The sequence below is a fragment of the Erpetoichthys calabaricus genome, chromosome 17 (assembly GCF_900747795.2).
Source record: "Erpetoichthys calabaricus chromosome 17, fErpCal1.3, whole genome shotgun sequence".
In the NCBI taxonomy this organism is placed as follows: Eukaryota; Metazoa; Chordata; class Cladistia; order Polypteriformes; family Polypteridae; genus Erpetoichthys; species Erpetoichthys calabaricus.
In genome coordinates, this window is record NC_041410.2 from 29,598,219 (window position 1) to 29,624,983 (window position 26,765).

At 40.8% G+C, this 26,765-nt stretch overlaps 1 protein-coding gene across 1 annotated transcript in view; it reads left to right on the forward strand.

Annotated features, from left to right (window-relative positions):
* The window catches only part of sema7a (semaphorin 7A), a 65,662-nt gene extending 40,016 nt beyond the window's left edge, over positions 1-25,646 (forward strand). Inside the window, exons 8-14 of the mRNA XM_028823764.2 lie at positions 2,616-2,794; positions 3,742-3,850; positions 9,431-9,626; positions 13,955-14,070; positions 18,828-18,976; positions 19,105-19,157; positions 20,366-25,646. Of these exons, the coding sequence (XP_028679597.1) occupies positions 2,616-2,794; positions 3,742-3,850; positions 9,431-9,626; positions 13,955-14,070; positions 18,828-18,976; positions 19,105-19,157; positions 20,366-20,736 (1,173 nt within the window). The 3' untranslated portion in view covers positions 20,737-25,646. The remainder of the gene's footprint in view (positions 1-2,615; positions 2,795-3,741; positions 3,851-9,430; positions 9,627-13,954; positions 14,071-18,827; positions 18,977-19,104; positions 19,158-20,365) is intronic.
* Positions 25,647-26,765: the final 1,119 nt, after the last annotated feature.

Sequence of the window (26,765 nt, forward strand, 5' to 3'; positions counted from 1 at the left end):
CTTCTGGGTACTGCTGATTGTATTCTGAATGTGGCTGAACACAGCTGGAGCCCAATTAAGCATTTGTATAATTTGGAATTTGACTGTTGATACTAAAGTTTATTTACAATTTCAATTATTACAGTGGTTTGTAAAGGCACTTACTTCAAGTTAGTTAGCAGCTTTAAATTGGCCCAGCAACCATGTGCTTGTGCTTGAGTGAATCCTGACTTACTGGCACTTCTTACTGGATTGGATCCTGCCACATTATGATAAAGTAACAGAAAAGACAGATTGAGAATTTTTAATTTATATACTGTGGATATACTGTACAGACAGACACCAAGACACACGCAAGTCCAAACACACACTTTTATTATTTTCTCACAATGTACAGTCCTTTGCATAGCACACACAGTGCACAACCCACCAGCACTATTGCTCACGGTCCTTTTCTTCTCCTTTCTATCCTTCTTCTCTGCTACCCTCACTCCTCCACTCACAAGCTCCATCACTCCTCCACTCACAAGCTCCATCCTCTCCCTCCCGACTCCCTGAATGGAGTGAGGCAGTCTCTTTTATAATGTTCCAGGTGCTCCCTGATGACCTTCCTGTAGCACTTTCTGGTGTGGTGGAAGTGCTGCAGTCCAGGGCTTAGCCAATGTCCTTGTGCCCCCTGGCGGTAGCCACGGGCCCCCACAAGGTTGAGCTTCCAAGCTCTGCTCCCGTGGCCCCAACACCCACCAGGGTGGCTGCCTTCTCATGTTCCGGGGGAGGTACTGCTCCTCTCCTGGACCTTCCATCCTCCAGGCGTCCCGACTGGGCATGAGCCCCAGCCGTCCACCACAATACATAATGACAGTTAACTCCAAGCCCTGGAATTTTGTCTTAAATCACTTACCTTTGTTCTTTCAGTTATGATGTAACTGTACTATGTCCCATAATAATTCAGCATAAATTCCTCCATGTTTAGGGCTGCCAATTCTCTTTCTTGACATTTGGTTCAAAAAATGAGAACTTTTGAGGTCGCCTTTCCCTATGATGCCATAATACGCCTTTATACTGTCTTACGGTTTTTTGAAATGATACAAACATTTAGTAGCAGTTTATCACTATAATTATGATATGAAGGCCACAATCATAGTCACTGGCAAACTAATTACCCATTCAATATTTTGAATATGTCAGGCCTCTTAAATTAATCATTCTTATTTGAATAGTTTTAACTGTCATAAACCTGTAAAAAACGATTCACATGGTAAATTCTCTTCTAGTAAAATAAAAATAATTTCACGCTTTTCAATTTAGTGTATTTGCATTTATTTACTTTGTTTTATATTTTTCCACTGAAGCTATTTTTCTCAGTAAATCTGGGTTTTTGGAAAAATATGAATAGAAATCTTTACATAGCATACTAATAAAATTGAATCTTAGGAGCATTAGCCCCTCAGTTGAATCTGTTCTGCCCTTTCGAAAACAAGGAGATTTGCCGTTCAGGTAGTCTGTGAACTCGCACTTTCTTTTTGGCATAATGGGTATTCCTGAATTTATGTAAAAGAAAGATTTATGAAAATATTAACAGATTACTTGAAGAAGTGACTTATTACTTGATCAACTGATAACTAAAAAGATACTGCATTTATATGACAGAATAAATGTGTGATTTTTATTTTTTAATTAAGTGAAACTAATAATCGATTCATTCACTTACAATTATTAATCCATGTTGGAACAACAGGTGGTAATAACAATATATTCCTTTAAAATATTTCAAAGCAATACTTACTTCCATTTAAATATGATGATCTGTACCTGGATGTATGAAATTTCTTGTTTAACTAAGCTGCTGAAAGAAGAATCGAAAATAAGATCTCGCATAGAAAACGTGAAATTGTGATTTCGATTTTGAATAAATTCACTTAGTTACAGTGAATTTGGATTACAAATAACTAAGGAAAGGAACAACATTTATTATGAACTGTCTACTCGCCAAGAAGATAAAGCTGAATTCAAAAGATGAAGTGAAAAAGCCAAGTTGGACAGACATTAACTATTCTCATCAATATCTACCGGAATAGAACTGAAGATTCTAGGAAAAAAGTGTGTGCACTACTTCCGCAAATGCTGATTGGTGTACAGCTTTCAATTTTTACCAATGATGATGATATGGAAATTTTCAAATATTAGAAGCTAAAATTCTGGACATTTTCAAAATTTTATAAATTCTTCCTGTACAGTCCATGGCGTGTTAGAAATGAGGACATGTCTGGGAAAATGAGGACGGTTGGCAGCCCTATCCATGTTCTTTCAGAAATGTTTCCTTTCCATAGTTGAGTAATAGTTGGTGCCACAAGGGCATTCATTCCTGCTGTGTGCTTTTGGCTGACACTGTGACTGTCTGGCTTTACCTTTTTGGGCCTGCGCTGGCTCTTAAATGTTACTGGTTCCTGGATGTTGTATTCCTACTTGCTGCCCACACTGCCACAACATTAAACAATTCCTCAAAGTAACAAGTAACCTTCTGTATCAATAAAAGCGTCAATATGTCACATGGCACAAATGTAACGTTTTGTTGTGTGTTCATCTTGTTTTATTCTGGCGTTTCCTCAATAGATCTTTTTTTTTGTATTCTCTAGAATGATGAAGGGGGTTCCGAAACTGTCTTACAGAACATTTGGTCATCATTTCTGAAGGCCCGGCTTATGTGTGGAATTCCATCAGACTCCATTTACTTCAACAGACTGCATGACGTCTTTGTGGTTGAAGCTGATAAGTGGAGAGACTCCAAAGTGTATGGTCTCTTCTCCAGCAGCTGGTGAGGATACTAATCTTTTTAGACAAATGTATGTTAGATATCCATTCAGTGAAAAAAAATTAAAGGCAGGAAAGGCTCAAATTCAGTGTTGCCCTCAGTGTTATGCTGCACTTGAGACAGCCAGCCAAGGTGTGCTCACTTGGATATGATGGCTGTCTGACTCAGCAGTGAGCTTCAACAACTGGCAGAGAAATGCATTGCAAAGAAATTGAATCATCAGATAGACGAAACCCATGCTCTGCTGCCAACCCTGAACATCACGCTTCCTCATGACACATAACACATCTTTCATCATTTCACTTCCTCTTGTACTCCTTCCACACCATACTTCCTCTTGTTTGCCCAGCTGGTGGCTGCACAGACCCCTTTGTTATTTGACTTCTCACATGTCTCGCATTTTTGTCTTCACTGTGGAATTTGCATGTTCTCTGTGAGTTTTCCAGGGTTTCCATAGTCTAAAGACATGCTTTTGGGGTGATAGTTGGTATGGTGTTAGAAAATGTGACATGCCTGACAAATGATTAGAGATGTGTCATATACAGTACCTGAATAAAACAAACATGTCATGTTTATTATGAGATACTCCAGAATGTGCATTTTTCCCCATGTGCAGTTGTGCAGACTGTGCTGGCATAAACCTAAAGGAACAAGAGCTGAGTAGGTGGCTCTGATGATGAATACAATGTGAATCACATTCCACACATCCTGTGGTGGTGGTCTCTCTACCCAGGGCAGTCTTAATATATGACCATAATGGGCACTGGCTGGGGGCCCCAGAAGCATAGGGGTCCACAATGTTTCTGATGCCTATGTATGTTTCTGTTTTGCTGTCAAAACAGGGTTCCCAGTGCACTAATTTGCCCCGGGGCCTATGATGTTGTTAAGATGGCCCTGCTTTACTTTTAATACAGTAGGAAACTAAACAGCTTTGTCTTTTTAACCAACAGGAATTCCACAGCTGTGTGTGTTTATTCAGTGGGTCAAATTGAAAAAATCTTTCAAACTTCAAAATTTAAAGGCTACGATGGACCCATTCCTTCTCAAAGACCTGGATCTGTAAGACCTCTTACTTTGTAGTTTTCATTCACTCATATTTTATTAGATGTGTCAGTATTTTCCTAAAACTGCTAAAGTAGTTCTGCTAATGTGCTTAACTGAAAGTGTTTCATTGTGTAAAATTGTTCACGCAAGGTACTTTAATCTCTAAAGTTTGTTTTATTTTGGATGAAGAGCTAAAACTGGAAATGCCTGAATTATTAGTACACTCCACAATACTCACCTATTTACATTCACTTTTACATTCACTCATCACAGTGGTCAAGGCTGGCTACCTCAATACCTTAGCAAGGGCCTGAAGTTGTTCTGCAGTCCTGTCGGGATGCCCGAATCGCACTCCTGAAAGGGTTACATTTTCAATGCACCTTAGCAAAGCCCAAAAGCCGTTTCAAGAGCTGCACTCCTGCTGGGATGCATGGATGTGGTGCTCTGCTCCCACAACTGTTACCTTTGAAAAGGCTGCATAAATCAATGACCGAGGCTGGCTACCTCAGCTTCAGAAACTTAGCAGGGGCCAGGGGTACGTCTATGTGTTTCAGCTCCATCATTGTAACCCCTGAAAGGGCCATACAATTACTGTAAAAGAGGGTCTCCTGCAAGGTTATCTTTATCCTTTAGTTTCCTGATTGCTACTTTTGAAAGCTCAATACAAATTATGAATCACGCGAACAAACATTGCTTGCTGTCACATTCATCACTGGAGCAGATTATATCAATAAACAAGGCAAGTTTCAGTATGATGATATTCAAACTTTCATTCAATTAAGAATTATGTTTATTGGCAGAGAAAAAGGCATCAGATAATTTAAGTCTTAAATAGAAGAAAACCGACAGCAGTCAAAGTAAATTTAAGGGCCCTTCCTTCTTAATCCAGCTGAGGAGTTCTTTAAAAGTATGCACCACCTTTATGGCACAGCCTTGGTGCTGTTCGTCATTGGGGTCTATTTTGGGTGATCCTCTGATGGCATGATGGTTCAGTGTGTCTTCAGAATTGCCTAGGTCTTCTCACATTCTCATCTATATATATAATTCACTAAGCAGCAAGCAAGCAAGCAAGACACCCATGAAGGACGTAGGATGGAGCCACGCCCACCAACTCTAAGACAGTTGGATGCAACGACAACTCGCAGAGCCACGCCCACCAACTCGGACGCAGCAACTCACAAAACAGGGCGTCATTCGCGTTCATCTCTGCTACACTTCACCACTCCACATGCACCTCTGAGCCACGTTGACTTTTCATTATTCTTTTCGGTTACGACGCACGACCACGTCCACCATTGCAAACTGTTTTACACGCCATGGTCTTAGAGTTGGTGGGTGGGTCTCCGTGAGTTGCTCTTGCGAGTGGGCACATGACCAGGCGGTGTATATGCTTCGAGAACAAGGGTGGATGCGGCAGGACCATCAAAGAAAAGGCATGTTTGTCGCAGATGTGAATTGCTGTATGCAGCGTGTAAAACAGTTTGTTTGTCGCGGATGTGAATCGCTGCATGCAGTGTGTAAAACAGTTTGCGAGAGGTATCCCATGGTCTTAGAGTTGGTGGGCGGGTCTCTGTCTGTTGCTCTTGCGAGCGGGTAACATGACCAGGCAGTGTGTATGGTTCGAGTGTGAGGGTGGATGCGACAGGACCATCTAAGAAAAATCATGTCAGTCATGGACAATTGTATGTTGCCCTCTCCAGAGTTCCATCTTTTCATTCACCTATAGTCGTATCCTCAAACCCACCCCATTTGGACAACTGTGTCTTTCAGGAAGTGTTCACCCATCAATACATAATTATGTGACGTATGCTACGCCGCGGGTTGGCTAGTACTAAATATTACTGTCTGAAGAGTTCAATATTTGTCTCATCAGATTAGAGAATCTTTTACTTCTGCTCATATGGCTTTTACTCAAGAGTGGGTTCCGACTAACCACTCTACCATAGACACCTGATTGATGGAGTGCTTCTTCCATCTCAACCAAGGACTCTGGAAGTTCTGTTAGAGAGACCATTGGGTTCTTGGTCACCATCTGGACCAAGGCCTTCCTTTCCCTTTTTGCTCAGTTTGGCTGGATGGCCAACCGCTAGGAAGGGTCCCGGTGGTTCCAAAAGTCTTCTATTTCACAATAATTGAGACTTCTGTGCACTTGAAAACACTCAAGATTTAGAAATGGTTTTATGCCCTTGCCCTGATCTATATCTCAGCACATTTTGATTGTGGAGGTCTACAGAAGGTTCCTTAGACTTTATGGGTTGGATTTTGTCCAGAGAATTGCGGGACCTTATAAATACAGCTGTGTGCCTATCAGAATGATGCCACAGGTGAACTCTTAGACACATCTCAGGGATACTTAAAGCTAGAGGATGCACCCAACCATAGGTTGGAGTTTCAGAGCTAAAGGTCTGAATACTTGTGTGAATGAGAGATCTCAGTTTTTGATATTTACTAAATTTGCAATTCTTTCTGAAAACACGTTTTCACTTTCTTATTACGAGTTGCTGAGTATAGATTGATGGGCCAAATGGCACATTTAAAATTAAATTTACAAGACAATAAAGTGTGCAGAATCTGAATGGGATCTGCATACTTTCTAAGTCAGCTGTATATACTGTAGCATGGTCATTAGCTTATTAAAATATCTCTTACAAAAGGAAACCCTTGAAAAGCTAATAAGACACGCATGGAGATTACAGGCAGATAATACAAGACAAGATGAATAAGAAAAGGAAATGACTGAGCTTTACCAGTAAACTCTGGCCACAGTACTCTGATCTGCTGGTACATTGTCATACTTAACTATTTTTAAAATAAAATAAAATGGTTGTGTTATCTGTGCTGTGAGCATAGTGTGCAGTTTAATAACACTTACAAAGCACCAGCAAAGCGGACATTCATCACTCTGCAGTGTGGCATATTAAGAGCTTATGATGCTCTGGTAAAGTCACTTTTGAATATACAGTAAAAGCTTTTTCTGGTCTTCCTAAGCATTAATTAAGGATTCACAAGCCTGTTGTTGAAGTATGCAATTTCAGGGGATATATTATCACCCATTTAAGCCACCAAAGTGAAGGCATTTTAGTATGTCATACTGCACAGAGGTAAATACCTGCTGTATTGATATTTTGTAAAAATTATTTAGACCAAAAGAAGACAGTATGTGACTACTTCCATAGATGCATTATAGTTATTGCCTAATCTAAGGTGTTAACCACCTGAGCAATGTTCATAATTATTCTTCTGCGTATATTTTTGTATTTGGAGCATAAATACAAGCAAGACTAAAACCCCATTACCATTGCCTTATAATTGGGTATGTTGCCATCTTGGCTTTTCTGTAACAGTGACTTTCCCAGACCTTTTCCACAATCAAATTCTCTTTTTGGTGAAGGCCTCTGGATTATGAGATCAATGCATTAGTGAAAAATTTAAGGTTATTGACAAATACAGTAGCCAAAAATTTCTTGTCAGTCCATTAGGGACGTGAAACTTTTTATATTATATATATTGTGGACCACTGTGGTTCATACAGCCGCCCTGACCCCGACACAGTCAGGCAGGACACAAATTGCAACACAGCACACCATTAATAAACTGTAGGTAGGAAAGCGCTTTCCTCGCTCCCCCGAGCACAGCACAATACAGAGCACAATCCACAGCCATGAATGGAGTGAAGCGGCTCCTCATATTCTTCTCCTGGGATGCTCCAGGTGGCTCTTCAGTATTATCTGGAATCACTCCCAGGTGTGGTGGAAGTCCACTGTAGCGCTCTGCAGCTCCCCCTGGCGGCCCTCATGGAACCCAGCAGGGCTGTATCAAACTCCAAGTCCCAGGGTGCCCTGCGGTGCCGTGGTGCCACAGCCAGCCAAGAGGGTTGCCCTCTAGCGTCCCAGGGGAGGTAGTGCCTCCGAGATGCTCTCTCCCCTGGTCCTTCCAACCAGCTGGTATCCTGGCTGGGCAATGGCCAAGGCTGACCATCATAATATATATTGACTAATATGATCCTGGCAAGAGTTTCTCACATAACAATCTGTTCAGTATCCCAGTACCTGCATTCGGGTTTTGCCTAACGGCATCAAAAATACTGAGAAGGCAACTCAAAATGCAACTTAGAAAAGCACATTCAACAAAGGGAACAAAATTACAAATTAACTCACAAAAAATTTTGAAAAGGCAAGTGGAAAGCAAAAGCTATATACACAAGTTTGATTGATGCAGCCTGCGCTTGGCTTTCTGCCGTGTGATCCTGAGGCATTGTGTTTTGCAGGATGAAGTTTTAATTACTGTAACATGTTGCTTATACACTCACATGTTGTGAAATGAAAATAATGAGGGCTTTTTTTGTATTGTAATCACACATCCACCACCCATGAAAATCTAGAGCCCCTTTGATAAATTTGACCTCGCAGGCACTGACTTTGTCTCACTGTTTAGTTACTTCTACATTTTGTACTTTTCACAGCCACTAGTAGAGTGCAAGTGTCAAAAGAGTCCTGTTTGCAGCATAATCTTAATATTAAAAAATTAATATTATTAATTCAGGTCAAATTCTGATACATTTGTGTATGGTTTCAAATAATAAGGTTCTTAAATAACAAGAACATTGAAATCTAGTCCAATGTGAGTAAAGAAACCCAGTGTTGAGATTACAGTATTTTACTGTACAGACTAGCCGTGCTACCTGTCTAAGATGGATTGAAATCTGAATAATCCGCATAGACCTCTGTGTTAACAGTTGCAGTGAACCATCTATTAGAATGTATTTTGTAATCAATGCAGTAATGAAATGCATTGCATTTGTTATTCCAACAGATGAAACATCACAAACATCTGTAGTAATAAAATGCTTTACAGTACAATAAATGTTTGTGATGTACCATCTGTTGGAATGAAAAATGTAATGCACTTATTACAACAATTGTTTTGTGAATGATGGAATGATGGAGGCATAGCAACTGGACAAACACACAGATACCCAGACAAACAGACATTTGTCCTTTTATTAAGGCTGGCCTTTTTTGTTTTAGCTTTCTGTTGTGGGGAAATGAAGGAGCTGGTGTGTTTTCTTTTTAGTTTGATGCAATTTTTTTACATGGTGGTTGTACCACTGTATTTGCTCACATGAGTGTATCTTTGACTGAATGGCATGTTACTTTATATGTTGTCAGTCAGTCAGTCATTATCCAACCTGCTATATCCTACCACAGGGTCATGGGGGTCTGCTGGACCCAATCCTAGCCAGCACAGGAATAAACCCACAGCAGGGCGTACACACACACACACACACACACACACCAAGCACACACTAGGGGCAATTTAGAATCGCCAATCTACCTAACCTGCATGTCTTTGGACTGTGGGAGGAAACCGGAGCACCCGGAGGAAACCCACGCAGACACGGGGAGAACATGCAAACTCCATGCAGGGAGGACCCGGAAAGCGAACCCAGGTCTCCTTACTGAGAGGTAGCAGCACTACCACTGTGCCACCCCTTTATATGTTGTGTTCTCTCAAATAAAATAAAAATTTAAAAATGGCACTTGGGGTAGCTCAAGAAGAATGTCCAATAACCCTGCTTTCTCTTTTCTTTCTCAGTGCGTACAAAACAGTAGATTGCTGTCAGATGATGTGCTGAATCTTCTAAAGAGCCACCCAGAAATCGAAGACCGTGTGTTCCCCATTAAATCTGACAGTCCTTTGCTTATTAGCCAGAAGATGTACAGCAAGATTGTGGTGGATCAAGTGATTGGGGCGCATGGGAACATTTATAACGTTCTGCTTCTAGCTACTGGTAAGCCTTAATTACTTGGTCTTTGCTTTTCTGTGAAATTCTGGTGTCTTACCTGATGCACTTTCTGTTGGACTTCCTTTCAGATGGACTTGACAAGAGATGTGGTGTAGGAGTCAGTGGCTCAGGGCCATTCTGTAGGAGCCCACACTGATAGTTATGTTGTCTCTCATGGAGGTCACCATTCTAGATCTCTTTTCAGTAAACGAATACACTGAGAAGTGGTTCTGTTGCCTTCCATTTAGCAGTGCTTGTGTTTTTCTTGCAGCTCTTTTGGCTGATAGAAGGAAGTTTGCTGCAGAATTTGCATTTTGAGAGGATGCGGTGTATGACTGAGTAATGTCTGCTCTACATGAGTGGTCCTGCAACCAGAATTGAAAAAAACTTATCTGCAGTAGTGTGATCTGTGAGCTGAATATTTGGTATACTGTACATGCATACATTGGTCATTCAAAATCAAACAAAAAAATCTTAGACTTCTAGTGAGTAAAGCAGGTGCATTGTTCATCCATAATGAAGCAATCTGCTATAGTGGAGTCAGGGCCAGACTGGGAAGCTAACCCAGGCCACATAATGTTCATCAGTTTTATTGTACAGGCACAGACTCAAAAAACCAACAAACACAGTTTTGTCTTGTAATTTTTAATGATTGAGGAGACAATAGATTCAGCTTTTACACAAACATTTCACTCTTAAATATGAGTTTCAAGACAACCTCTGATAAAGTGTGGAACAACACTTCATAAATAAATAAACCATATAGTTCTATAATATTTATATCAAAACAAATTGGCAAAAAGCACTGCACCACAAAAAGTAGTTATCAGTGGAAACCCCAGTGCAGAGATTATGTTTGCAGTTTCAGCTGTGAGTCTGGAATCAGCACAGCCGAGCCGCTGTCCGTGTCTGGATGGTGATGCTGAATACTCTGCCACAAAGTCTGAAGTGTCGGTCAAAAAAGACCACTTTGAATTTCTTCAATAGACTAAAGACTCAAAAAATGTCTCAGTGCCGCAGAATTCTGTCAAGCACTTTTTAAAGAATGCACTTAGTAGACAAAAACTATGAAACATTTCCTGTAGCCTACTGAGTCTCCCATTATACCGCTAAGGTTTAACTACCGGAGCGTGAGAGACAAACTTTAAAAATATTAAAATAAAGTAAAACCGAGACACGCTCATTAACAAACTTATCATAAAATAAAGACAGGTACATTTAAAAACAAAAATCATTCCACTTACATACGTGTTTTATTAATAAAAAAAATAAAATATAACATTTCATTTAGCCTATTCAGTCACTCTGAGAAAAAAAGGAAAAAAAAACTTTAAAAATGTGACCATACGCTACACTTTATTAAAATTTGAAACAAAAATAAATACACCGTAACAAATACCAAAATCCATACAGCATCCAAATATAATTCAAAGTATATTATAAACTTTTAAGCATCCTTTATATATAACTTTAACTCTTTGAGGGCTGAATATTTTTTTCCCAAAAACATAGTTTCTGAAAAGCAATGGTTTCACACAGAAATCAACATAAAGCGTCTGTTGCTGCATGCAGCGGGTGCCAGTTTACCAAGAATGTGTGGCAGACTTGCTGCCAGGCTGTCTTTGTATGGATGGGGTGGCAGCCACAGCAGCGGTCACGGCTGCAGTGCATTGCAATCTGGTTTCTACCTCTTACCATTGTTAAGTGGCAGTCCTCCTGGCGAATATTGCCTTAGGCATGTCAGCTACACGATTAGCTTGGGACCAGTCAGCTGAAGCCGGAACCTCACATTAGTTTTCAATCACTTGTATCAAAATCGGAGTCCGGCAAGTCATAATCCATTTCAGAGATAATAGGCAAAACTTCGTCCACGGAGTATTTTGCTTTACGCATTTGCTTTGATCTCTCGCCATTATGTCAGTTCCATTTTTGCTCTTGTTTGCACCTTACTACTCACATGAGCGCAGAAAATCTCAGTCAAACCAATGAAGCTAACTTTCCTTCTAGCAATGAGAGTCCAACTAAAACATAACGGTTTGTTTTGGCACAGTTTTAATCACATAAGCACCAGACATATGCACCTCTCATCCTAGCGCTCCTGTTTAACTGTCGAGCACGAGACACACGGAAAGTCAAAACTTGACTAGAACAAAAACCAGAAACCATCCAACCAGAAACCAGAAAAGAAACCCTCTAACGTTAAACCGAAAGGATTTGTGCCCACTATAGAGCAATAACGCCTGCTGGTTTTCCTGTATAATAACATTATTCATCCATCCATCCATCCATCCATCCTCTTCCGCTTATCCGAGGTCGGGTCGCGGGGGCAGCAGCTTGAGCAGAGATGCTCAGACTTCCCTCTCCCCGGCCACTTCTACTAGCTCTTCCGGGAGAATCCCAAGGCGTTCCCAGGCCAGCCGAGAGACATAGTCCCTCCAGCGTGTCCTGGGTGTTCCCCGGGGCCTCCTCCCGGTTAGACGTGCCCGGAACACCTCACCAGGGAGGCGTCCAGGAGGCATCCTGATCAGATGCCCGAGCCACCTCATCTGACTCCTCTCGAGTCATTATTAAAATTATTAATTTCACCAATAGTTTTTTGCATTGGTTCCTCTAAATCTCAAGCCAGGCCAGGGAGCAGGCCACAGGGAAAGCTCCTGCTGATTGTAAATGTCAGGCCGGCTCTGAGTGGAGTTTTCAAGAGCCTAAACTATACAAACCATTAGAACCTGCAAATAGCTCAATGAATATTCTAAGTTAGACCCCAATCCACACCGGAAAATGTCAGTATAAACACCTGTCAAAGTTTCAGAGTTCAGCCAGAAGCCCCATCACCACAGAGGTGGCGTCATCTCTGTATCAAAAGAAATGGGCAAACGGTATTCAAAGATTGCACTGCAGAACTGTAAGACGATTGTAACGTTCTGTTGCTTCTCTTTGACCGTTTGTGTCATAGAGGGAAACGTTCACTTCAAAGGAGGCGCACGGAGTGTCAGGATAAGCAGGCAGGAGAAGACTTCATCGCATAGAGCACTAAGCCGTCTCAGTTCAATGAAGTGCGTCCCTTAGTCTGGGCCTCGTATTTATTACAATTCTTACCACAAAACAAACCTTGCTTTACACATTTTTCATTACAATCTGACTCCTAAGACCCAACTCCCTCATCTTGTTTGTTTGCTTGCTCCACCAATATGTTCTTATGCTCATTAGGTATAATTACGTTATATTAACTTGAAGGCCCAGGAAGTGATCTTCATCTACAGTAATTGTTTCTTCATATTCACTAAATTATTTCTCACATTCCTAACCTTGGGCTGATAAACAGTGGAGGTTTTCTAGTTATTTAGAAGAATAAAAAAGTACAGGCATGAGCCTTTAATATTTAACTCTTACATGACCCAAAGCTAGCTATTGCAATATATTTTACTTTAATTTGATTGAGATTACTTTGATATATACAGTAGATTTCAATTATCTGTATATGTAAGTATGTACTGTATGTATTGTAAGGTTTCTAAACTCTTTTGGGGCTCCCCCCAACGGGACAACATGCCGAAGAGTGTCCCAAAGTGTGATCGCCGTGTCTATGGAAGATAGCCTGTCACTTGCCGGGGTAACTGCTGTGGCAGTTTGCCGCGAAAACAAACCCAAAAAGACCGCAGTCAAGCTATAAGCGCCTGCTGTCGATGGGTGATGCAAGGAACATTATAACTGCAGGGCACAGTATTACTTGGCCACTAATCTGGCCACGACCCTGTCTGACTGAAGTGTCTGTATATAGGAGAGTGGTAGATCCCGCTACAATAAATAACCGTGCTGTTCCTGTTTCAAGCTGAATAAAGCTGGTTTTGCTAAAGTACCGAGACTCAGCCTTGTATTTTGGGGTGCAAGACAGGGACTCACACGTCACAATATATATATTTAAATTACACTGCAATCTATATTAGGAATAAACACTGAATTTTAAAGCAATTTAAATATATTCTTTCTTTTGTCCCATATTCCGCTTGACTTAATATCTCTGCTGTGGTTACTGTGAAGCCATATGCACAGGTTCAGGTATGAGCTGCAGTTCTAAAAGAACACATTCCCAGACAGCATGTGTCCCCTGTCAGTTACAGGTCATATGTGTTGCTAATCTATTTCAGATCCAGACAGATGGGGCAACTATGCCACCATGCCCATTCTGAAAAGATCAATTTGGTAGCAGGTTTATTTCTACTAAAACAAGACAGAGGCCCTGAGCAATCAGGTGATACACATGTGACAACGAATCAGGCTTCTACTGCCTCCATAAAGTGTAACTCATCTTGTTGTTTTTTCTGTTTACTCCACAGGTGATGGCAAAATACATAAAATGACAGACACTGGTGACAAGCCTTTCATTATAGCAGAAATTCATCCCATTAATGCAATTGCCAGTATTCTGTCTATGTCACTGGACAGCAAGGCTGTAAGTCAGTCTTAATGTTTCTGCTCTCTTCCTCTCTTCCTTCTGTTCTGATGCTACTAACTTTACCAAGGGTGGTGAAGGGCTAAGCAGACTTCAAAGCTGCTCTGTTTGATTATCTGGCAAAATGAGTGTTGGGAGGAAAGGTATGAAAACAGGAATCGCCTGTATAGGTGTCTCTGTCCCGAGAGTTTTCCATAATGGAGTCAAGCATAGCCTCACTTGTGAAATGCCCAACCCAAATATGTGGAGCTGACACACAGATCAAAGACTTTCAGTTCTGCACACATTAGGCAGTCATGTTTTTTATTATTGTCCTCATTTTTGCCATGGTTTATAATAACAGGCTGTAATTTTTGTAATTTTATCGAAGGCAGTGAGTCCTGGAGTGTGGGTTTAGGAAATTGTTCTAATTTTGGGAGGAGTTTTGGAGGAGTGTGTCATTTGAGGGGTTTGACCGGCTGCTGGCTCTACAGCCCCACACAGTAAAATGACACACTGTGTGTGTTTGTGCTCCCTTACAGTGGCTCCAGTTAACGCTGCACACCATAGATTTATCGAAGTCACTTTACCTCACAGTCTGCCTGGAATCACTGGCCTTTGCTTTTCGTAAATCATATTGGCTGAAATTTTTAGATGCTTGAAGGTGTGCATCATAAATCTCCTAAACATTTTCTCTTCACTTATGCAAAATGCTCAGCACAACACCTTCTAAATAGAGACGTGACAACAATTCCAAATCTGCTTCTGACTCTTGAATATAATTCAGCCTCATCCGCATGAATATTTCAAATTGTAATACAGTATATATTTACTTGTTCATTAATTCATTTTTGGAACCCATCTATTCTAATACAAGCTTGCAAGAAGCCGGAACTTGTCGTACCAACATTAGGTGCATAGCTAAACATGAAGCCAGCTTATAAATTGAAGTCAATCTAACTTTTTAGATGCAGGAGAATAATGGAGTGCACCTATAAATTCTACATGAACACGAGGAGAACATGCAGACTTCACAAAGGCAGCGATTAGGCCTTAGACTGGCAAAATTCACTAGCTGTGATTGAATGATAAATGTCTAGAAGCGCTGACACATGAAGTAGCTCAATCTGGTTGACTCAGGAAAGGTGTTACAAAGTTATAATTTTAAAATTTTTCAATTTTTAAATTCATCCATACATAGCATTCTTAAATACACCTAATCCTGTCATTGGTCGCAGTGAAGAGAGCCAATCCTCACAATATTGAGCACAAAAGAGAAACCATCCCTGGAGAGGGGGTGTCAGTCCACCACAGAGTCTACAGATGCACACATCCACACGTTTGTTCAGCCACTTTAGTATTTCCAGTTAACTGGACCAGAATTCCTTGTGGGGAAAAACTGGAGAATCTGGAGAATATCCGTTGTGGACACAGAGAGAATGTGCAGACTCCATGGATCCCAGATCTGTGACACAGCAGCGCAAGCCACAATGACACTATGCTGTGTGTTACACTTTGGTCTGACAAGAAAGTAAGAATTTCATTGTATGCTGTATGTATGGCAATACTTCTTATACATTGGACTTCTCAGAAGATAGACATGAGCCTGTCTACCCAATTCTGCATTGTAGGATTGTGGAAAAGCGCCTAGGTATGAAAAGCAGTAACCTGCCCTGGTAGAGCGCCAGTCATTATGACAACATCAGTTTTAAGTGGTCCTAAGTTTGACCCCCTTTGCTGTCTAGCAATGATTTTTATTGTATGCCGTTTGGCTTTCTAATGGAAGCCTCTGGTTGAGACAGCATGCTGTATGTATTTTGTTTTATAATTTACAGTGTCTATAAAAATATTTACCCCTTGAAAGTTTTCACATTTTATTATTTTATTATTATACAACACCGAACTGCTGTGTATTTCATTTTGCTTTTTTTGTCATGATCATCAGGAAGAGAACCTTTAATGTCAATGTGAAAACAAACCTATGCATGCAGTCTGAGTTAGTTACAAATGTAAAACACAAAATAATTGATCCGATAGGTATTGAGTGTTTAGTAGATCCACCGGTCTTTTATCTGTCAGCTTTACACATCTGGGCACTGCAAATTTTGCCCAATTCTTCCTCTGTCAGGTTGCATGGAGATTGTGAGTGAACAGCATTGACTCATTTACTTTAGGACATTACCATTGTTTTTGATCCATATCTGTGTAACTTTGGCTTTATGCCTGAAGTTGCTCTTTTCCCAAGGAGAAGACTTTTTGCAGACTGCATCAGGATTTACATTAGGAGTTCCATGTATTTTGCTGCCTTCATTTTACCCTCACAAGTCTTCCAGAGCCTGCTGCAGAGAACCATCTCTAAAGCCTGATGCTGCCACCACCTTGTTACACAGTGTAGATGGAGTGTTTTTGATAACTTGCAGTGTTTGGCTCATACTAAACAAGGAGTTTAGTCTTGTGGGCAAAAAGCTCCATTTTATTCTCATCAGGCCACAAAACCTGCTGACTTCAGAGTCTCCCATGTGCCATCAGGCAAACTCTAACTGACAGGTCATGTGTGTTTCTTAACAGTGGCCTTCTCTTGGCCACTCTCCTATAAAGCTGCTACTGGTGAAGTACCCGGGCAGCAGCTGTTGTATGGTATGGTCTTGCCAGTCTTATCCCCTTTAGCTTGTACCTCCTTCACAGCTGTCAGAGGTCTCTTGGTGGTCTCCCTGTCTAGTCTTCTTCTTGCCTGATCCCTCAGTTTTTGTGGACAGCCTGCTTTTCATTTCTTAATGACAGATGTAATTTGACTCCCATAGTTTTTCAGTGCCTTGGATGTTTTCTGGTTTCCATCCCTTAATTTGTGCTTGCTGTTTCAGGGAATTGCTTGTTCCTTTGTCTTTATTATGTAGGTTAGGCCACCAGACTGATTGACCACAAGCTGGATCTTCTAGATAAAGTGCATTTGTACTATAGTCAATTGAAACCCCTCGACTACAGACTTGTGGTCTCCATTATATTTATGTGACTTCTAAAACCAATTGGGTGCACCTTTGATGACTTAGGTGTGTTATATTAGAGGTGATGAATAAGTTACATGATCAATTGTTTTGTGTTTTATATTTATAGTTAATTTAGAGCACTTTGTAGAAATATGTTTTCACTTTAATATTAAAGAGTCTTTTTCTGTTAATCAATGTCAAAAAAGCCAAAAGAAATCCACTGTGATTCAATGTTGTATAAGGTTAGAATATGAAAACCTCCAAGGGTGTGTGTGAATGTTCTATAGGCTCTGTAACATGCAGTGAAACCCACTTAATCCTGTTTGGGGTGCCAGGACACTGCTGCCTGTTCCAGAAGCAGCATGCTTGAAGGCAGGAGACTAACCTAGACAGGGTGTCAGGCCATCATGGGGCAGGCTTATTCAGTTTTAAAATGTAAAAACAACCTAATCTGCACGCCTTTGAGGAATTAGAGGAAACCCGACAAAGAAATCAGAAGGACATGCAAACTTCACACCAGCAGTGACCATGAATAGAACCCAAACTGCATCTCTTAGACTTGTGAAGCACCACCTCACAGCCCACACCTGATAATTCAGAAAGCAAAGTCTGAAAGCATTTGATAAGGTGCCACATAAGAGGTTGGGCATCAAACTAAAAGAAGTGGGAGTTCAGGGTGATGTTTTTAGATGGGTGCAGAATTGGCTCAGACACAGGAAGCAGAGGGTGATGGTGTGAGGAACCTCATCAGAATTGGCCGATGTTAAGAGTGGTGTTCCACAGGGGTCAGTGCTAGGGCCGCTGCTAGTTTTAATATATATAAATGATTTAGATAGGAATATAAGTAACAAGCTGGTTAAGTTTGCAGATGATACCAAGATAGGTGGATTAGCAGAATTTGGAATCCGTTGTGCCATTACAGAAGGACTTGGATAGCATACAGGCTTGGGCAGATTTGTGGCAGATGAAATTTTAATGTCAGTAAATGTAAAGTATTACACATAGGAAGTAAAAATGTTAGGTTGGAATACACAATGGGTGGTCGGAAAATCGAGAGTACACTTTATGAGAAGGATTTAGGAGTTGTAGTGGACTCTACACTATCAACTTTTAGACAGTGTTCAGAGGCCATTAAGAAGGCAAACAGAATGTTAGGTTATATAGCACGGTGTGTGGAGTATGAAGGGAATTAGTACAGTGGGTCAAGACTGTTATTTTAAAATGAGTTCATCAAGAACATGGGGACACAGTTGAAAACTTGTTAAGGGTAAATTTCGCACAAATATTAGGAAGATTTTCTTTACATAAAGGATGATAGACAATTGGAATAAGCTACCAAGTAGTGTGGTAGACAGTAGGACTTTAGGGACTTTCAATACTCAAGTTGATGTTTTTTTGGAAGAAATATCTGGATAGGATTGGCGAGCTTTTTTTGGCTAAATTGCCTGTTCTTGTCTAGGTTGTTCTAATGTTCTAATAAAGTATTTCTCTCTTCTTATAATTAATCATGCCACTTGCTAAACTTTGATATTCACATAAGACATTATCAGAAATAATTGTTGGAACTCAGGTTTTGCAAGTTGCAAGTTTATTTTTTTACAGAAATTCTCCTCATGGCACAATGGGTTAATGTGTATCCACAACCGAGGAGGGGCTGGGATTGAGTTTTACAAATGGACTCTGAATGAGAGTTGGTGACCGAGGTTAAATGGGCAACATAGGCAGCAATGTAGAGCACATCACTTTTTCAGGGCTTAAAATGTTGATTTTTTTTTATTCTTTTGTGATTTCCAGAAAAGGCTTTTTGTGGCTTATCCGAGTGAGGTGGTTGAAGTGAACCTAGAGACATGCTCAAGCTATAATGAAAGCTGTCAGGAATGTGTGCTGGCCCGGGATCCCTACTGTGCTTGGGATGGCAAGACCTCCCTCAGTGCCACTAGTGGGTAAGGGACATTTGGATATTTAATTCCTTTGATAAAAATCAAGCCCATTTTTGCTTTATGTTTTACCCCAACTAGCAGGACTGTAATTCTCCTCATGTTTCCATCTTCCTTTTTTTTATTCATTTCAGAAAGCATGTCATTCAGAATGTAGAGAAAGGAGACATCGGTGTGTGCTTTAAAGGTAAGAGGTATCCACTAGTCCATCTCACATGTGCTTTTATCTAGACTTCTGGAAGATGAGGACATTAAAAGAACTATAATAAAGGAAACAGAGAAGAAGTCCACAACCGAGGCATGAGAAGGACAGAACTAGAGACGACACTTGCAAAGCTGGAAAGCATCTCTCACTTTTTTATTAACATTGACACAAGTTCTTTAAGACACACAGGCTCTTTATCCATGGGAAATGCTTTTCAATCGTTTCCCACAGCACAATACCAATGCCCAGTACAATATAAACAACACACAGCAATCAATGCCTTTCTCTTCTTCCCCTTACCCCTCTCTCTCTCTCTCTGCCTCCTTCTGCCTCTACTCCTGATCCAGCAAGCTTCATCTTCTTCCTCCTGACTCTGGCTCCTGGAGCAGTGGCAGTGGGCTTCTTTTATCCTGCACCCGGAAATACTTCTGGTGGCCAATTAGCGTATATCGGAAAGATTTCTAGGTCAGGTAGAAGCCTGACAAAGTAGGGTTCCGCAACTCCTGCAGCACCCCCTGGCCCCTTGAAACCCTAAAGGGCTGAACCATCAAACTCCAAATCACAGTGTGCTCAGTGAGAATCTGGGGGGCTGCTGCAACCCTGGGGGGGCTTCCATCTAGAGATCTGGGGGAGATTTTGCTCCTTTGCATGCTCTCACCCCCAGTCCGTCCTTTAAGAAGGCATCCCGGACAGATAAGGGCCCTGGCCACACCCTATTTTTCACCAAAAACGAACGGCCATTTCTCAATTTCAGTCTACCTGTTTAAAATCTCCACACTGAGCCAAACATAATGGAGCTTGTGTACTGTGAAATTGTAGCAGGTGAAGGACATTAGAGTAGGATCCACTCCACCATTCCTCATGAGCCAGTGTTTCATCCACCTCAAAGTTATACAGGATACCATCGTTATCAATTAATGGAGGAGTCAGATATTTAGACAGTGGTCTTTGTATTTCTCAAGACCAGGAGTTGTCCTCATAGACTAGTCTGACTGCCAATATGGATGTTTGGTGGCTCAATGGTTTAATAAAATGTATAGCCATCCACCAGAATCATTAACTTCTCTAATAGTCAAATTGTTCTAATCCTAACTTATTACTTATTTTTGTCAGTGCATCTTTAAATTCTTTCCATTTGCAATGTCAATGAGCAGCACCATAATAACAGACTGCATTCTTTTATGTTTTAGGCAACCGGCGTAGACGTGACACCAGCATTTCACCATCAACATCCAGCAAAGTAATCAGCATAACTGTTCCCAATTCCATCCCCTACTTCTTGTCTTGTCCCTTAACGTCATACCATGCCAGGTACTTCTGGAAACATGAAAATGGAAGCAATGTGGAATGTGAGCTCACTGAATCGGAGTGCCTGTACCTAATACGGAAAATGCAGAGCCAAGACTACGGCAATTATGAGTGCATTTCAGTAGAGAGAGACTACACGAAAACTCTTGTTATGTACAACCTGAAAGAAAGCAGTGGAAGCCTGATGCTATCCTGCAGTGTGCTCATGATCATGTGGGCTGTGGTGTTTGTGTCTCTACCCATCAGCTACTAGAGCCTTTAAATGCAGCTGGATGCTTAAGATCAGCTCCTTTCTGCTTGTTGACTGCATAGCCTTGAAGTATGGACAGCGTGAAGAGCCACCTGCTTGAAATGAGCATCAATTGCTGTTCCAACTCAATGCTTTCTTACTTCTTTGCACTTTATACTGGTACAGCTTTCTTAATGACTTCATGACTCCGAGTGTGAGAGGAGTCTTCTCACTTCACATCACTCAGAAGTAAAATGAGGCACATAGGCACTTTTGTGTTGTTCGCAGTAGTGAATGCTGTTTGCAGTCATTTGGTCAAAACACTGCAAACTATAGAGGAGAGACTTAGGGTAATTAGATAGATAGATAGATAGATAGATAGATAGATAGATAGATAGATAGATAGATAGATAGATAGATAGATAGATAGATAGATAGATAGATAGATAGATAGATAGATAGATAGATAGATAGATAGATAGATAGATACTTTATTAATCCCAAGGGGAAATTCACATACTCCAGCAGCAGCATACTGATACAAAAAAACAGTATTAAATTAAAGATTGATAATAATGCAGGTAAAAACAGCCAATAACTTTGTATAATGTTAATGTTTACCCCCCCTGGGTGGAATTGAAAAGTCGCATAGTTTGGGGGAGGAACGATCTCCTCAGTCTGTCAGTGGAGCAGGACAGTGACAGCAGTCTGCCGCTGAAGCTGCTCCTCTGTCTGGAAATGATCCTGTTTAGTGGATGCATTGGATTCTCCATGATTGACAAGAGCCTGCTTAGCACCCATCGCTCTGCCACAGCTGTCAAGCTGTCCAGCTCCATGCCAACAATAGAGCCTGCCTTCCTCACCAGTTTGTCCAGGCGTGAGGCGTCTTTCTTCTTTATGCTGCCTCCCCAGCACACCACCGCGTAGAAGAGGGCGCTCACCACAACCGTCTGATAGAACATCTGCAGCATCTTATTGCAGATGTTGAAGGACGCCAGCCTTCTAAGGAAATATAGTCAGCTCTTCCTCTCTTACACAGAGCATCAGTTTTGGCAGTCCAGTCTAATTTATCATCCAGTTGCACTCCCAGGTATTTATAGGTCTGCACCATCTGCACACAGTCACCTCTGATGTTCACGGGGTCCATGAGGGGTGTGGGCCTCCTAAAATCCACCACCAGCTCCTTGGTTTTGCTGGTGTTCAGGTGTAGGTGGTTTGAGTCGCACCATTTAACAAAGTCATTGATTAGGTCCCTATACTCCTCCTCCTGCCCACTTCTGATGCAGCCCACGATAGCAGTGTCATCTGCGAACTTTTGCACGTGGCAGGACTCCAAGTTGTATTGGAAGTCCGATGTATATAGGCTGAACAGGACCGGAGAAAGTACAGTCCCCTGTGGCGCTCCTGTGTTGCTGACAACAATGTCAGACGTGCAGTTCCCAAGACGCACATACTGAGCTCTGTCTTTAAGATAGTCCACGATCCATGCCACCTCTGTCAGCTTGTAATAATGCAATTAATTTAGCGTTGAGCCATGAAATTCAGTAGACAGTGACTTAGCACCAAGTTCACTGTACTGTGAAAGCAACAGCAGCCCAGTCGATCTATACTAGGGTGCATAACATCTCTTGAACGCAGGCCAACTTCATCATATAATAAATGCGGACAGGCTGTTAGTTGTTCTTCAAGTATTTTCTTTGTGTTTAGGAATGGTGATTAGAGAATATGGTAGACTTTTTAACAAAGTGAGAAGTGAAGGGAGGCCCATTTTCATGTTTGTCTTGGAATATGCATATTTTTATTTTGTTTGGTAGGGGTTTGTACGTGAACAGAAAAAAAACGAGGTGTGTTTTTTGTTGGACTGAAGGGCCCATACAGTATTTTGTGCCCTCTTTCTTTGCTTTCTGTCTTTCTTTAAGGTGGCACTGTTTCCAGATAGCCAGTGAATCACCAGAATTCTCCTTTCAGTGGAGCCCACAGAGTGCATCCATTACTTATTGGCTCAATAGTTGATTTTTTATTACATTTGTCAATCAGAACTCCTGTAAAGATCACACATCGTTTAGTTGTGATATTTCTTTAATAACAAAACTTCAAACTGAAAAGACAAGGAAAGGAAGTACTGTGAGGAGATGGAGCTTTATATCATCTGTATGGTTTTATTTAAGTTCACATAATTATATTTAGTGTTGATAATTGGTCAAAATGACAAATTTAACATTATATTTTGAAAGCAGCATACATTTATGACATAATGCGTAAGATAAGAATTATATTCCGTGTGGGTCTTAACGCTGTAATAACCTTGAGAGCTGAGGTATTGTATGAACTCGAGAATGAGTGCATTGCTTGACGCCTTTAAACGCACATGTAGTTGTTGTAACTTATGATAAAATGGCAGCTGGACAAGAGGGAATCTGTGACCCATTGGGTGACTTCTATCAGCCCACTATCTCTTCTCAGGTACTGAAGCATTTTCTTTAACATATGCCTGCTAAGAGGCCATATAACATATGAGGAAGACCAAAGCTCCTACTATTTACTGGGATTTTATTTTTGTAGTTATGTTTTTTCCTCATACTTTATTTATATTTGTGCATATGTGTTTGTTTCTAGTGACGTGCATTGACAATAATATTTATGAAATGCCTCCTTTAGTATTGCTGCTCTTGTCTCCTGAGTGCTGTGAAGTCGGGAGGCTGCAGTAGTTTGTTGTATGCAGTGCAGCTTGAGTAGAAGTGAAGTGAAGTGTCTCCATTATGCATTGTGTGTGTATTTCAGGATGTGCCACTTCCTCTGGTTCATCAACAACTGCAGTGTTACAAAGTGCTTTAAAGGGGATACAAGATTACAAAATTCCAGTATTTAAATGAACTAGTAGTCACAATAAAATTAAATGAAGAAATCAAATACTGGCAACACAATAGGAAAAATACTTCAGGCATAAAACACACCACAGTTTTTAACGAGATAAAAACATTAGAATCACAACTTAAAGTGAATCAGTGCAGTCAATGAGGCTGCAGTAGAGCAGAGTTAAAAGTCCATCCGTCCGTCCTTCCATCACACCAGCCATTTTGCTTTACCAAGCCTAACCTGGCCAGTGTCAGCCACAAGGACATGTACACAATTCCAAGTTGGCTTTAGTCTGAGAAACAATTGTACAGACACGGACAGAACATACAGACTGTACACAGATGGTATTTAGACTATATGTTGCCTGCTAGGGGCTTCTTGGATCCAGTTGTCCAAAGTCACATTGTTAGATGACTAGGCAATGACAACCTAGAGGACCCGTCTGTTGAGCTAACAGTCTTTAAGAATAATTCCTTTTTTCTGGAGATTATTTTTAGTGTTTATCTCCATCATTCACATGTTGGCTGCTGTTATCTACTGGTCTCCACAGCAGCTCTGCGGTTGGTCTCTCTCACTTTTTGCTGCTTTACTGCACATCAGCAACAAGTGTCAACTTTTCCAAATAGAGTAAACAGGCAGAGTGCTGTTCATCCATCACCAGGTGCGAAGTATGATGCATTTGTCCATTGAGACAGCATAGTCAAGTGAAGAAAGCGTGACATTCCATATCTCCAGAGTGTCCATCTATCAAGACCCTAAGCCCACACTGTTCTTAGTACAACTGGTTCATGCACACTTCAACCTGCTGAAATTCCAAATCATGTCCTTGATGTCTGCAGCTCTTTGTACCCCACATAACAGAAATCAAACTGGACAATGCGTCACGGTCGTCTCATTTCCAAACATTTAGTCACGCGCTTATCCCATAAAGTGTGAAACAGCTGGCCCTCTGGAGCAGCCCCTCTGTTGTTTCAAGACTAGCACATGGCCTGGCAGCTTACTGATGATGCACTTTAACTTGCTTTGTATTATTTATTATATTTTATGTGTGTGTGTCAGCACTAAAATCCTGCTAATTGTTTGTTATCATTAAACTTGGCCCTTGGACCAATGTCTTCTGAGAGTTGCCATTTCTTTGAATGTAAATATTGGAAAACACATGTTACACCTGCATTTAAGAATATGAGAGAAGAGACGCACAAGGTGCAAAAGTCTGCAGAGAGCTCCTGGCCATTCAGGTGAATGATGGGAGCAGCAGACTGGTGGGGTCAGGCTCCATTACTCCCATCAAGTGTGCTCATGTGATTAATTCTGTGTGTTCACTTTATTAATTTCTGTGTTAATATCTGCTTTTCAATCTTGGTGTTAGAATTTAGATTTCAATTTGCTCCCAAGGGTACATTGAATAAAATAAATTTCTTTAACAAGTTAAATCCAACTTAGGGTTGCAGACAGGCCATAGCCTATCCCAGTGCAATATGTCCGTATGTACACAATGCAGCGCATGACAGATGAAGCGACTCACTCACAGTCACGTAGAAAATCAGCAGTAGGGATGGAGGAAGAAACACCTGGGATTTTATAAAGCGCTTTTCCAGAATGCTTTAAATGTCCAGTAATTTTATTTCACTGTGAGGATCACTGAGTTAAGTGACTTGCTTGTGGTTATACAGAGTGGCATCAGGAGGGGCTTCAGAGGCTTAAGCCCCCTACACATTGTGCCAATCTCCCAAAAGTGTATTTCTTTAACTACTGTTGAACCCGAAGAAGGGAGGGGGGCAGTCCTACGGCCTTTACAACATTACAGTATATTTATATCATCTACAGTATATGGTCGTAGAAATCTGTCATATGAAGAATAAATGTTCAGCACTCACAATGAATTAAAGTATAATGGACTGTAAGCAAGTGAGAATGTGAACCCTGTGAGCCGATAATGATTAACCTAATGGCAGTTAGGACACTTGAGTAAACAGCCAGAATTTAGAAAACCTGTACCTGTTTTCTTTAAGTCAACAGAGCATAAACATTTAAACTCTGGACCTTTTCAAATACAGTGTAAACTCTTGTGTATCTTTTTTAAATGACTGCTATGGATTTATTTTAACCTCTGTATATTTATTGACTTGAACCTTGTATCTTTTAGATTATTCTTTCAGAATCTTTAAAAAAACAGATTATTTCAAATACCTTTTGCAATTTATTAGGCCTGGGGTAATTAGGATCAGAATGGACAATCAGCCTGAGAAAGACAAATACTTCTCAGGTTATTTTTGTAATCGCTGTTCATTCCACATGAAGGGATGCAATGGAGAACAGAGAAGGCAACAACAAAAGAAAGAAGAGCCCAAAGGAACTGGCAAGGCCTCTGCGCACTGAACAACAGTCCAGAGCAGCTCTGCACCCAGACCTGAAAGACTCATCATCCATCACTTGGATTTTTTTACAGAAGTATTTTTTAATAAGACTCTTTTTCAAATACATTTCCTAACCTTTTAAGACTCTTTTTAAATATATTTCTTAATTTTGCTAGTATTGGTTTTATTGTGTTTTTATTAATCTTGCTTGATAATAATATTAATTTTTAATTGATTGGATCAAGGTGTATTCTCAACGTGCAATGGAAAAATCTAGTAACTGCCATTGTTTGCAAAATTGAGTTTTTTTTAGCTTTTGGAGGTACTAAGTTGTTCCTGATGTTATAAGGTAGTGGTGATGGCCAGATATGTCTTCATTCCGGTCAAAGCACAATGGAAGAAGCTACCATGTACACAGTATTTTACATAATGCAGGACAAAAATCTAGCAACTCCGCTGACCAATGAGGAAAGTCCGCCTACCTATGAAAACATCAGATTACGAGCACTTGACTTAAATGCTGTGACTTGTGATTTAAATGGCAGGTATTGCTGATCCATGAATAAAAACAGTACTGTGTACATGAAGCTCAGGAAAAAATTAAATCCTGAGACCGTTAATTATAGGGGCAACATCGTTTTCTCAAACTGCCAATAACTTGGGTGATGTGGCATACTAGGCTTTTCTATAGTTGGTGAGTATTGTCAAGAGCACCTGGTGTGGGGTGGGGGGTGGGAGGTTTGGATGCCATAAGAGTTAGAGACTGAGAAAAGACATTTTCAGCACAAAGCAACGTGGTGAGCGGGCACCAGCTTTGGAGATTGTCACAGATGTAGCTCA